Source organism: Theobroma cacao, chromosome 2, assembly GCF_000208745.1.
Source record: "Theobroma cacao cultivar B97-61/B2 chromosome 2, Criollo_cocoa_genome_V2, whole genome shotgun sequence".
NCBI classification, from domain to species: domain Eukaryota; kingdom Viridiplantae; phylum Streptophyta; class Magnoliopsida; order Malvales; family Malvaceae; genus Theobroma; species Theobroma cacao.
Genome location: NC_030851.1, coordinates 38,428,594 through 38,443,128, shown reverse-complemented (window position 1 = coordinate 38,443,128; position 14,535 = coordinate 38,428,594). Strand labels below are relative to the sequence as shown.

The following is a 14,535-nucleotide window of genomic DNA, read 5'->3' as shown; positions in this document are numbered from 1 at the left end:
CAAAGATTCCCACTGACAAATATTTCCAGGGAATCGGATAATAAGGTATCAATACTTCCATTGGTGCTGACAGGTGCAAATCTGATGTGAACTTGATCGGAATTTAGAAATTGGAGAGGCTGTTCACAACATTGCAAGCATCTTTTATCACATGGTTGCGATTCTTCTGATCTTTTGAAGCACATTAACACGAGTCTGCGGGGGGGAGAACCTGATCTTTTATCACATGCAGGGGCAGGCTGGGTCTAATATCAGATATTCTTTTCCCACTGTTTCTCCGAATTACAATAAGATATTTAGTTAGGAAGCTTGATGATTCGCTTTGTAAAGAAGAAAGTAAAAAAGAACCATATTCCCATGGATAAAAAGCTGAATAGAGACACAGCCACATGATTTTTGAGCTGAAATGATGGCCATGCTGCGCTCAATTGGGATTGGCATTCAATGCTGCGGATCAGTACCATAACATTTAACCCAACCAAAGAAAAAATCTAGCCATGACACAAACTCATCAATATTCATATTTCCACATCAGTCCAACAAATAGCGCACTCCATTCACGTAGACTTTTGGTTCTTCTTTATTTTGTCATTACAGTATTTCACCTTCTTTTTAGCCAAACTTTGTATTTAATTGGCATTTTTGTCAACTTTGTATGTAATAGTCTTTCCCCCTTTGGTCTTTTTTGTTTTTTGTTTTAATAGTAATATGAAACTAACATAACATAAGGTGTATTTATATATATAATTCATTTACATTGTTTGAACTCTCAATTTATGGATACAACTACGATCCAGCCATAGTTCATAAATATTCTACCACGGCTTTCTGACAAAGTCAAGTCTCCTGCAATATTAATATCCAGTACATAAAATAAATTTAATGAAAGAAAACATGTAGAATGTGGTGAGTTTATAGTTTAGGGTACACAGAGGCAACGATTGGCTAGCGTCTCTTATCAGCTAGCATATCCTCACCTACACCGAACTAAAAGCAGTGGGAGACCATCGCTTTAATTGATTTGGACTGGTTTTGATTGGATGGATAAGAAAGTGAAGGTACAAAAATTTATTTATTTTTATCTTTACTTATTAAATTATGTATTTAACATAAAAAAAATATTGAATTTTTTAAATTGTAGATCAGGTTCCCACATCCAGTTTGCACTGTTTACTCTGGTGAATATTTTAAATTGTTGAAAATGATCATATTGATACTTATTTTAAATAAAAAATTGAAATAAATATGATTTATTTTTAAGATTTATCTTTTTGTTTCTTATTTTATTAACCACCCATCTCTATCAATTTTGTTTGAGACTTTGGAGAAAAGATTTTTCACGTTCAACATTTGCTTTCAATAGCTTTAAAATACCTTTTAAAAAAGACGAAAAAAAAAATAGAAGACTTTGAAAGTTGTACTCCATCATTGACTTCAAGGAAAAAAGATCATTTTTCTTGCATCGTATATTTTGGTTTTGAATTTTTGTTCAATTTTGACTGGTAAATTTTTTTGTTATAAAGAAAGGGAAATTGTAGAAATCTCATTATAATAATTTTTCATAATTTTATTTTAAATTAAATAAATTTTTATAATTAATAATTAAATAATTATTATTAATAATATTTATCAATTTACATCACGTAACGTATTATTATGTTATAATAAATAATGACGTGACATGATAATATGTCATGTGATATTTTTTATTTTCATATTAGCACAATGTGAGTATAAAATAATAAAAAATATTTTAATTAATAATAATTAATTAATTATTAATTATAAAAAGTTATTTAATTTAAAATGATATTATATGGGTTTAATTGAACGTAATAAAATAATAAAAAATTTTAAAATTTTTTAAAATAATATGATAAAAATTAATACATAAAAAATTTATACCTTCAAAAAGAAAAAAAAAACATTAAAAATAGTGGAGAAGTAGAAAAAGATGATGTGCACCTCAGCTAGACTCTATCATTGACATCATGAGAAAATCATTTCTTTTGCATGGTATATTTTGGTTTTGACTTCTTCTTTCAATTTGGACCAGTAATTTTTTCCTTTTTTTATAAAAAGAGGAAATTGTAGAATTCCCAAACATTTTGGGAATTTTAAATCTTAAATTCTTAATATTAATTTTTATCTATTCAATTTTGGAATGAATATCACATAATTGACTTTTATTCATGCACTTGTATGTTCATCAAGCTCCCTACAGTACTATTTTTTCACCTTTCAATAATTACAAATTCCTCAAATTTGCTTTTAAAATTGAAAAAAAAATTATATAAATAGGTATAAAGTATAAACTTATGAAAATGAAACTAATTAATCAAAAAATCGCTCAAGCTTGGTAGTAATATGAATAGAATTGTTGACCTAATTAAGTTCGAAATAATAGAGGCGGCGCATATAAGTTGAAGCATGTTACACATGTATTATTAAATATAAAAAATGATTTGCACATTCAGTTATAGGAAGGATGTTTTTCGCACATACATACATATATATATATATATATATATATATATATAATTTTATAACGTTGAGATAATATGAAAATGGTTTGGGTTTGGCCATTTTTATTATTTTTAAATATAAAAAATTTAAATTATTAAATTTTTTAGTGAAAGATGAATGAAATTTGTATAATGAAAAGAAATTTGCTTTCATTACATAAATTAAATTTAATTGACCGAAAACCATATAGGACTTTTATAGCTCAACAGTAAAATTTTTAATTTCACAAAGGAGTTTATAATGTCATCATAAATATTTATTTAATAATTATGTTAATATACATTAATTTTTTAATCATAATTTAATGAGAATATGATAATTTTAATAAATTTACCTGTAGAATTCAAAAATTACACTACAATAATTACAAGATAATAGTGTGGAAAAAAAAAAAGGAAAGAAAAGATTGGGATCATTGAAAAAGGAGAGCTGGGTCTTTAAGGACGAAAAAATCTTGAAGAGTCTTGCCATAAATGGACCCTACGTGCTTTGTGTCTTTGTCGCTTGCTGGAGAAAAAAAATAGTAATGTGCAGCGTCATTTTTTCTTAGATTCTCCTCGATATGGTTGTGCATTTGCATTTAAGAATTGACTTGGAATATATTGACGTCCCCCAAATAGTAAGTCTTTGCCTTTTATCTTAGTTAATATATAATGACGTAATAATTATAAAAAATTTTAAAAAATTTAATTTTTTATTATTTAATTATATTTAATCAAATATTAATTATTATTATAATATATGATGACATGATTATATGATATTTTTATTTTTTATATTAATAAAAAATAATAATTGATTAACTATTAATAATAAAAATTAATTTAATTTAAAATAAAATATAAAAATTTCATTGAATGTAATAAAAATATATGAGTTTATTTAATTTTTTAAAATAATTTAAAATTTTTTTAAAACATTATATCATGTGTAATGCTCTCTTCGTTCATTTGATCTACTCACTTATTGACTTTTCGTCAAGTTTTAAAGAGTTCAAATGAAAAATAATAATCTAAAAATGTCACATGTTTAACGTGTTCCTTTAGTAGGTACAATTATTTTTAAATAATTATAATAAAAATATAAAATAAAAACATTAACCGAGTGACACTTTGATTTGAATAAATTTTACATACAAAAGGTGATTTCTTTTTGCCTTTTGTTAAAAAAGGTTAAAAATTATAGAAAATAATTTAGTTACATAAGACAATTTTTTTTAAAGGGTTGATAAAAATATATAAATAATTATGAATTGATGGTCTTTGGATATTAGATGAGAACTATTTATTAAATAGAAAACCTTAATAATTTCATTTAAAGACAAAAAATTGCGAGAAAAGTGGCCGATGGCTTGAGGTGGACTGTTCACTCTTGTCCCCATCCCCAACGTTTTAGACTATTAGTTTTAATTTTTAAAAATTGGGGGACTCCAATTTCCAATTTCCAATTTCCAATTTCCCAAATCCAAGTTGCAAATAATAATAAAAAAAATTGGTTGAGTTTTGATGTATCTGATGAGATCTCCCCACGTCCACGTGAAGCCAAATTCCTTTGTGATAATGAAACAGTGACGTCCAAATTATTGTGAACCGTTGAAAAAATTATTTCTCTGCACCAGTTGCACCCCTTTTCAAAAAATAAAAAAAAAAATTTACTACATTGAGTCCGTACATCAAATATTAATTTAGTACACAATTTCTCATTTTCTTTTGAGTCAAATAATTATAAAATTTTTGCTAAATTCACACCCAATCAATTCACTACACAATACCCCATATGTTTCACATTTTCAGTAGTTTGGACCCACCGGGCCCCCTTTCATCACTGTCGCAATTATTTTTTTTCAAAACTTTTTTTATAAAACAAAAACTTTTGTTGAAAATAGATTGTTCAGTTAAATGGTCCCAAAAATTTACGTATATTCCAGATTAATTTTGTTACAAGGGCATTGTTATGATCTGTTTATTATCGAGACGGACGAATTTATGAAAACGAGTCGAGTTACGTAGTTCGAATACGACAAGTAAAATCTTTTATTTTTAAGGTAATTTTCATTTTCCCTTCTTTAAACAAAAAAAAGAAAACAGAAAAAGCTTTGTATGTTAAAAAGACGGACCAAGCATCTGACATGAAGTTTAGAGCCACCAGTACAGGGCTTCCATGTGCTGGCTTGACGTGAACCAGTGATGTTAACCAATATTCTGTCTCGTGCATACTTTTTATAAAATAAATATCCACTGGAAATATTTTAATCAAAGAAAGAAATTTAACTATAAGCCTTGCAAATACTCAACGGTGATATAGGGAAGCAGTACAAAAAGGATAGTCTAGTAAAGATATGAGAGAAAAAGGGGGAAGGCTTGGTTGTTGTAAGGTGGAGCAGCCAGCCAGGGAAACAGACATAAACAAAAGAGAGAGGGAATCATTCCTTGCTTAAGCCTGGATGACTGTTGTGAGAGCTTTGAGTATGTGAACGGTCACGTTGTCCTTCAACTCAGACTCCACCTTTAATAACATCACACCTACCCAGCTGCTTACATACTTTACTTCATTAGTTTTTTTTTTTGAAGCCTTTAGAAAGCCTTTCACCAAGGTGATGCAACCAGCAATATCTTGCTTTTATATTGTTTTTCTTCGCTCTATCTTTGTATGTGGTGGTTTTTCCATGACAGTTTGAACACTTGTTGTATTATTTAATTCTCTACTATTTTCTTTATTTCTTTTAGCTTTTATCATCCACAATACCAAGCCAATATAAAATTATGTTAAACAATGGTTTTTCTTTCTTTTGAATATACCTTGGTTATATCATATTTGTTTGGCTGTCTAGCAAACCATGGCATGGGCGCTTTGGCTACCCTGTAAGTGTTGGAAAGTCTCGGATTTTTGGATCATTTTTGTTGGATTTTTTTGGTTTGTCATTTTGGTGTCTACAAAATTCTCACTGCTGTTCTTTTCATCCTTGCATTTTTATTGACAATTTTAGTAAAGCCCCATCTTGGTTTTATCCTCAGATATGCATGAATTTCTTCTTGATTCCCGGTGTTCATGTTTTTGCTTTTGTCTATTGGCAGGTGGTCCTAGGTATCTTGAATTCATGGTAATTTGAGGCAGAAAACGGTTGGTCTGGTTTGATCAACAAGTTTTTGTTTTGGAAGACATGGAGGAGGTCTTGTTGATTTCGAGATTCATGACAAGAACTTTGATTTTGTTGAGTCTTTGCTTCATGTGGGTCCCTCCAGGAGTTGTTTGCAGAACTGGAAATGCATCAGCTTCCTCAAGTTCTTCTTCTTCATCTTCTTTGAGGCCAAAGGTTATAAATATTGGATCTCTGTTCACGTTGAACTCAGTTATCGGAAGAGCAGCAAGGCCTGCACTTCAAGCTGCTATTGATGATGTCAACGCTGATCCAACCATTCTTAATGGGGTAGAGTTGAAACTCGTTTTGCACGATACAAATTGCAGTGGCTTTGTTGGAACCGTGGAGGGTATTTTCTTCTACTCTGCGATTTGAATTGATCTTCAACTAATGTTTCCTGTTTACATTTCTAAATTGGATGTATCTCTTAAGAACTGCCCTTAATTGTGATATACCAACTGTTTTAAGGCAGAAAATCAGTATCTTCTAGGTGGGGACGTGGTGATAATGAAATCAGTGGTCCTTTCTTTGTGTTGGTTTTTTCTTTCTGCATTTACTTTTGCAGTTTAATGGCATAGCATTGGGTTGTTAAAGTAATTTATACCTCGACTCAATTGCAAGGAATACTACGACTTGAAGGGCGAGGCATTTGGTTGTATGAGCCTAATTTCATGTCGTTTTACAGCATTAACTTCAATGTAATTGCTATTGTTTTTTGGGCTCTTCTTGCTTAGAGCTCTAATAATCTGCATTAATAGCTTACACTACAAATCAGGCTGTGTGATGAGGTCTTGACCTCAGGAGAGATTGCATAATGCAATTTCTTGATAGTATGAGCATTGGGTAAGAGTGCCTTTCTGTTTGTTATACTGGGTTCAATTGATCTCCTGCTCCAGTGCTCTAATCTGTAAGCTTACGTTTATTCAACAATGTCACCTTTTTTCTTTTTTTGGTGTGTCTGCAGTTCAGTTTTGTGCCTGCAAAAATGTCTGATAAGTTGTGGCTATTGTAGTTTAGTGATCTATTAGAAGGCACTGCGTTTTTTTATTTTGATGAAAGAACTTCTATTGATATTTAACTGATTACATCAGAAACTAGTTCCATGGCATCTCACCAAATAAGGAACAAACACTGTTTAACTCACAATCTTGATGAGCCAGCAATGTGTCCTCCCATTTGCTTTCCTTTCAACATGGGAAAAACACAATACACTTCTATTCATACCTAGTAGGCTAGTACAATTTGCATTGTTGTATATGTAAGTCTCCGGCAAAGTAGAATGTCTAAATAGTACAAGAATCTGCTAGGATTATATGCGTATTACTTCTGCCATCCTTCCTTTTTATCTCTTTAAGAAGAACAGAAACACAAGACTCTAATCTGTTCTCCTTGTTTGTTGTGTAGCTTTGCAGCTGATGGAAAGTGAAGTTGCTGTTGCAATCGGTCCACAATCTTCTGGAATAGCTCATGTCATCTCCCACGTTGTTAATGAGCTTCATGTCCCTCTTCTGTCATTTGGAGCTACAGATCCCACTCTTTCTTCCCTGCAGTACCCATATTTCCTCCGTACTACGCATAGTGACTACTTTCAGATGTATGCGGTTGCTGATTTAGTTGACTTATTTGGCTGGAGGGAGGTCATAGCAATATTTGTGGATGATGATTATGGAAGAAGTGGGATTTCTGTTTTGGGTGATGCCCTGGCAAAGAAACGTGCCAAAATTTCTTATAAGGCCGCCTTCAGCCCTGGAGACCCCAAAAGTAAGATCAATGACTTGCTAGTTGAGGTGAACCTGATGGAGTCACGAGTTTATGTAGTTCATGTTAATCCTGACACTGGTTTGAACATCTTTGCTGTTGCTAATGCTCTTAATATGATGAGTGGGAACTATGTTTGGATTGCCACAGATTGGCTTCCTACATACTTAGATTCGATGGAAGCAGCTAATCCTGACACAATGAATCTCTTGCAAGGGGTTGTTGCTCTCCGCCGTTACACCCCAGATACTAATCTCAAAAAGAGTTTCATGTCTAGGTGGAAAAACCTAAAATATAATGGGAGTGCAAGTCCTGCAGGCTTCAATTCTTTTGCACTTTATGCTTATGATTCTGTTTGGTTGGCTGCACATGCCCTCGAAGTTTTTCTGAATGAAGGTGGAAATTTTTCTTTCTCTAAAGACCCAACTTTGCATGTTGCAAATGGCAGCATGCTGCACCTAGAATCACTTCATGTGTTTAATGGAGGCCAACAACTTCTCTCGACGCTTCTTAGGATGAACTTCACTGGTTTAAGTGGTCAGATTCAATTTAATCCAGATAAACATTTAGTTCATCCAGCATATGATGTTCTTAATGTTGGCGGAACCGGGATGCGTAGAATTGGTTATTGGTCAAATTATTCTCATCTCTCAATTGTTCCTCCAGAGAGCTTATATACAAAGCCTCCCAATCTATCTACTGGCAGTCAACATCTTTACAGTGTAATATGGCCTGGTGAAACTACTGCAAAGCCAAGGGGTTGGGTTTTCCCTAACAATGGGCAGCCACTGCGAATTGCTGTACCCAACCGAGTAGGTTATAAAGAGTTTGCGTCAAAAGACAAGGGTCCCCAGGGTGTAAGAGGATACTGCATTGATGTCTTTGAAGCTGCAATAAGCTTGCTCCCTTATGCTGTTCCACGCACATATATGTTATATGGAGATGGTAAAAGAAATCCTAACTATAATGAACTTGTTTCTCAGGTTGCGCAAAATGTGAGTATTGGCTTTAATTTTGTTTTTATTGTCAATTTGTGTAACTTAGCTGGTAGGTCTTTTGATTAGGTTATCTGATAATTTTTGGGGAGATGGTTTGGGCTTTCTGAGCCCTGCTCAATATTGAGGTGCTAGTAATATTAACTTGACTTGCTCCTTTCCTCTTCAGAAATATGATGCAGCCGTTGGAGATATTTCAATTGTTACCAACAGGACAAAGATTGTTGATTTTACACAGCCTTATATGGAATCTGGACTTGTTGTTGTTGCACCGGTTAAAGAGGCAAAGTCAAATCCTTGGGCATTCCTCAAGCCATTTACTAAAGAAATGTGGTTTGTCACTGCTGCATTCTTCCTTTTTGTGGGAGCTGTAGTATGGATTCTTGAACACCGGATTAATCATGAATTTCGTGGTCCTCCCAGCCAACAGCTTATAACCATCTTTTGGTTAGTCTTTTTAACTCATCTGTGCCCTCTTTTGAATAGATGGCTGCTGTTTATCTAATTGGAAGATAATGGGTGCATTTGTCATCCCTTGACACATTAGATCTAACCTATAAGCACAGTGTCATTTCGCAAAAAACACATTTTATCTCTGCATCATTTGTCCATAAATGTTGGCTGAGGCTGCAGCACTAGGCGCTGATTTGTAATGAATCTGCATGGTCGCTGTAATTAGAGAGCCTTTCTATTAACACACTTGGCGAATATACAGTAATTATGCTGATAATTTTTTTCCCTGATTCCAGGTTTAGCTTCTCAACAATGTTTTTCTCTCACAGTAAGTGAATCATTGTAGTCCCCTGTGCTTCTATGTATGTTATTTATATATACTGCTCCAACAAATCCATGCTAGATACTCATAAAATCCTTGCTTTGACTTGATGCAGGAGAAAACACCTTGAGCACTTTGGGACGATTGGTGCTGATCATATGGCTATTTGTAGTTCTGATTATCAATTCAAGCTACACTGCTAGCTTGACATCAATACTTACGGTGCAGCAGCTAACGTCAGGGATTCAAGGGATTGATAGCTTAATCTCAAGTACTGTACCTATCGGAATCCAAGACGGGTCATTTGCTTTTAACTATTTGATCGACGAGCTCAATATAGCAGAATCTAGGATAGTTAAGTTAAAAAATCCAGAAGCATATCTCAAAGCCCTGGAGCTTGGACCGAAGAGGGGTGGTGTAGCTGCCATCGTTGATGAACTTCCTTACATTGAGCTCTTCTTAGCCAGCACGAACTGTTTATACAGGACGGTGGGGCAAGAATTTACAAAGAGCGGATGGGGTTTTGTAAGTATACACATTAAACATTTTGGGTGATTCATGACATTGCAACTAATTTTCTTTTGCTAAATATGATCATGGTGGTGATCTTTAACTGATCTAGATTCAGCAGAAAAAGGAAAACAATCCCCTGGGAACACCTTTCTTGAATGTTGAAATTGCCGTCACTTTTGTGCAAGGATAGTTCTTTCTTTAGTTAAGAATCTGTAAGGTGCAATCTGATCCTGTGTTGGTCTCACATTCATTTTTTCTGCTGTCAGGCTTTCCAGAGGGACTCCCCCCTTGCAGTTGATCTGTCAACCGCTATCCTTCAACTCTCCGAAAATGGTGATCTCGAGAAAATCCATAACAAGTGGCTGACACACAGAGAGTGCACTATGCAAATCAATCAAGTCGACGAAAACAAACTCTCCCTAAGTAGCTTTTGGGGCCTGTTCCTCATCTGTGGCATTGCGTGCGTCCTGGCTCTTACTCTCTTCTGCTGCAGAATCATTACTCAGTACCGCAAATTCACCCCAGAAGGCGAGGAAGCGGAGGCCGAGGAGATCGAACCTGCCAGGTCATCCAGGCGCCCCCCCCGCTCACCCAGCATTAAGCAAATAATAGATTTTGTAGATAGGAAAGAAACAGAGATTAAGGAGCTGCTGAAGCGAAAGAATAGTAATGAGAGCAAACAACAGTCCATCCATGGCTCGGATGGACAGGCAAGTTCACCAGCATAAGGAGAAACATTTTGTTTGGTCTGTTGGGGTCTCCTCTATAGGAAATTCGTATATGCAACATATCTGCTCCATTGCTTTGAAGTGAAAACATAGGTGGCTAGGTTTTTTCTTTTTTTTTTCCCTATTTTCATACACCTTTTTTTTTTAGGAAATAGCAAAATGAGAAATTATTGGCTAGTTCTAAACCAATTTGTATTATACTACAATGTAACTTAGCCCAAAAATAATGTCATCCACATTTCACTCTCAAGGAAGGGAGCTTTCAAAATGTAGATAGTTTCTTTATTAGAATTGGCTTAATGTTTGAAAAAAATCATTGAATTATTTTTTTAAAAATTTAAATAAATATTTATTTTTATTACTTTCAATTAATTTTTGGTACTTTAATTTATGTTAAATAGGTTTTTATAATTAATGATGTTGACATGGATGGTAAAAAATGACATTATTATATTAGCATATCATGTTATCATTCATTATGATATGTCAATATACTATATAAGTGTCACGTGACATATAATGATAAACGACATTTTAATTAACAATAATTAGTCAAATATTAGTTATAAAAATTTATTTAATTTAAAATAAAAATATAAAGATATGATTAAATTTAATAAAAAATAAAAATTTATTTAAAATTTTCTAAATAATTTAAAAAGCTTTTTAAGTATTATACCTTTAGAATTCAACTTATCATTTTGTTTAATTAAGATGTAACTCCTTTGGATTTTATCCGCTCAAAAAATAAGTTGATAACAAAAGTTAACAAATAAAGTTAATTGGATTAACGAAAATAATTTTTGATAAATATAAATATAAATATTTTAATTTTATTAATATTAATTCCTAAATTTTATTATCAAATTTTTAAATTGATAAAATAAAAAAATTACATTTTAGTTTGATAGAGCTAATAAGTTAAATTCATATATTTCTTGTAGAGTTAGATGGCAGACTGAAAAGGAGAACATTTTTTAAGAGATGTAAACGGGTAGGATATCCGCTATTTTGTAGGTATCTGAACTTGAAATCGTTTAAATACTAAAATACCCAAATTCTATAAAAACTCGAATAAAATTAAAAAAATCCAACCGAAATCTGAATTCTATTAGAATATCACTACTCATTAATTTTCTGAATTCGTTAATTATGTGATTATTTAAAGTAAATTTTTAGTATTCGGATACCCGTTTAATAACTCGAACTCGAAATCCGAAATCTAAATAAAAAATGTTTTATTTTAATTCATATATAATTAACTAACATTTAAAAACTATTCCACATTTAGAATTAATATAAATACAACATAAAAATAATATAAGTGTAGCATCAAACATCATATTCAACCTTAAACATATAACAACATGAATACATCATAAATTTCATTTGAATTCCTTTTCTTCCTTAATATCAATTGTGCAAAGTTCAGCTCAAACTAAAAATCCTACACAAATTAAAATGATGAAAAATTATGTAACTTGAAATATAATAAATATTTTTATAAAAAAATGAAAAAAATAACTAATATATTATTTACCTTTCATTTCATTTATTAACCAATTTCAGGTACACATTAATACTTCTAAAGTTTCTGGATGAGGCCTACTTCGATGTTTACTCACCATTCTCCCAAACTAACAAAACAATAATTGTTATTAAGTTTGCATCATAGTTTAAATAATATAAATTAATTTTACATTTATTAGTTTACAAGTTCAACTAATATAAAAATTTTATATATTTAAATTTGTATGATAGTTCAAGTAATATAAATCAATTTCACATTTGTTAGTTTACAAGATTAACTAATATAAAAATTTTATATATTTAAGTTTGCATCATAATTCAAGTAATATAAATTAATTTTAAATTTGTTAGTTTACAAGTTCAACTAATACAAAAATTTTATATACTTAAGTTTGCATAATAGTTCAAGTAATAAAATTTAATTTTACATTTGTTAGCTTACAAGTTTAACTAATGTAAAAATTTTATATATTTAAGTTTACATCATAAGTAATATAAATTAATTTTATATTTTTTAATTTACAAATTTAACTAATATTAAAATTTTATAAGTAATATAACTATAATCGAGTTCTATACGGATTTCGGATACACGCAACTTGAGTTAAATATAATCAAGCTCGGATTTAGGATATTCAGATAATACCCGAATCTTACCTAAACCCGAGTTGGGTACTAAAATTGATACCTGAACTCACCCCATAACTGATTATGCAATACTTTAAATCTTATTCTATCGGATCAAATACTCACGAATACCTGAATATTAACTACTCATATACATCCTTATATTATTTTACCGTTCGAGTTTCTTTTTCAACCTTTTCGACCGTTTTGGGCCATTATTTTGTCTTGTCTTCTGGACAAGAAATCTTCATGGGCCTTTGTGTTTCCCTAGTTGGGAATCTCGTTGGACTTTTCAGAGGAACCAAAAAGATGTTGGCCCATCTCATTCAAGGACTTTATTTTTTCGTTTTTTGTCTTCTTATTTTCTTTTAGGTTGAAATAATGCTGCGAGTATGAGTTTTTTTTAAGTAAAAATTAGTAAAAGATAGGTATAATATTTAAAAAGTCTATGAATTATTTAAGTTTTTTATTTTTTATTATGTTTAATCAAAATATTATATTTTTATTTTGAATCAATAAATTTTTATAATTAAAAGTTACCAAATCACTTCAATAAAAATGTTACTTGTTATTTATGTCATATAATGTTGATATGATATGATTAATAGTGATGTGATATATTAATATAATATAATAATATGATTATATATCATTTCACTCTCCAAGTGAGTATAAAAAATAAGTGTTTGACTGATTGTAGTTAATTAAACGTTAATGATAAATATTTATTTGATTTAAAATAAAAATATAAAAGTTTGATTAAATATAAAAAGTAAAAATTTATTTAAAATTTTTTAATAATTCAAAAGTTTTTTAAAATATTTCAAAAAGATATTAAGATGAGAAGAGAAAAATAGAAATTAATTATTACAAATTTTAAAATAGGTAATGGATAATTATTGAACTTTATATACTTATAAGAAAATAGTAATTACTATTTATAAATATCCATTAAAGCGATATTTATAAAAAACAAATTAATGTATTACTTATTTTAAAATTTAATAAAATAATAATAATAATGGAACTCATCAGTTTAACAACCTTTAATTAAAGGTCATTATATCTCCCGGTAACAAAAGGTGCTTTAATGACACCACACTTGAAAAAGTGGATTACGTTGGAAAGTATGAATTTTTGTCTTTTGCGTAACGATTGTTAACTTTAGTTCATCAAAATTAGAGCCACGCGTCAAATGTTTGGGACAACTGTCCATCCGGTTCAGCAAGGGTACGTAGGCCCAAGAGGAGTGTCGCGGTCATACCAATCTACAAGATATATTCCACTTTATGCCGTTGGCATCAAAGTTTTGTTTTACAAAAAGTATTTCATATAATAAAAGATAATATTTTTTTTGAAAAAAGAAAAAAATATTATTAATTTTTTACCATTTGTGAGAGACAAACACCCAACGAGTCATAAAACAACAAATTCATGATTTCTTTAAGAGCATCTGTATTCATGATACTAGCAGAAGCCAATCCCATAGTTGCCTACAAGCCCCATCTGTATTCAAGGTCACCCATCTAGCAATAAGGCATTCCCATCCTATAAATGTCTCCTTCTTATATGGCTTACTTTTAGCTGTCAATTGGGTCACATTACAGATCATGTTTGACATACCTTTGATAAGATTCAACTTGCTGCTAATTGCAGTTTGCCTGCCTTCAAAAACCATTAGATTATGCCATTTCTAGATATACAAGCAAACAACACCAAACCAAGTTTGCCACGACATCTCATCAACTTTGAGCTTGGGCTTTTTCAAATTAAATAGCAACCATTTTACTAAAGGGTAGTCGAGGAATCACCCTAAAGCCGATTGAGGAAATATTTTCCCCCAAACTTCCTACGCTTGTGGGCAATCACGAAGTAAATGTAGGATCCCCCCCCCCCCATTACATATAGGATAGGATGATGAGACAGCCACGTGCCTCCTTAAGC

At 31.3% G+C, this 14,535-nt stretch overlaps 1 protein-coding gene across 3 annotated transcripts; it reads left to right on the top strand.

The window, feature by feature from the left end:
- LOC18610087 (glutamate receptor 3.4) lies at positions 4,820-10,706 on the top strand. 3 transcript variants are annotated; one of them, XM_007045561.2, is made up of 7 exons: positions 4,820-4,991; positions 5,601-6,014; positions 7,070-8,418; positions 8,588-8,865; positions 9,168-9,199; positions 9,309-9,718; positions 9,973-10,706. In XM_007045561.2, exons 2-7 carry the CDS (start codon positions 5,687-5,689, stop codon positions 10,432-10,434), a joined length of 2,859 nt encoding a protein of 952 aa, XP_007045623.2. In that variant the 5' UTR covers positions 4,820-4,991; positions 5,601-5,686; the 3' UTR covers positions 10,435-10,706. The 3 variants fall into 3 exon arrangements, with proteins under 3 accessions (XP_007045623.2, XP_007045620.2, XP_007045622.2); XM_007045558.2 differs by having other exon boundaries at positions 4,820-5,119; XM_007045560.2 differs by lacking the exon at positions 4,820-4,991 and adding an exon at positions 5,136-5,387.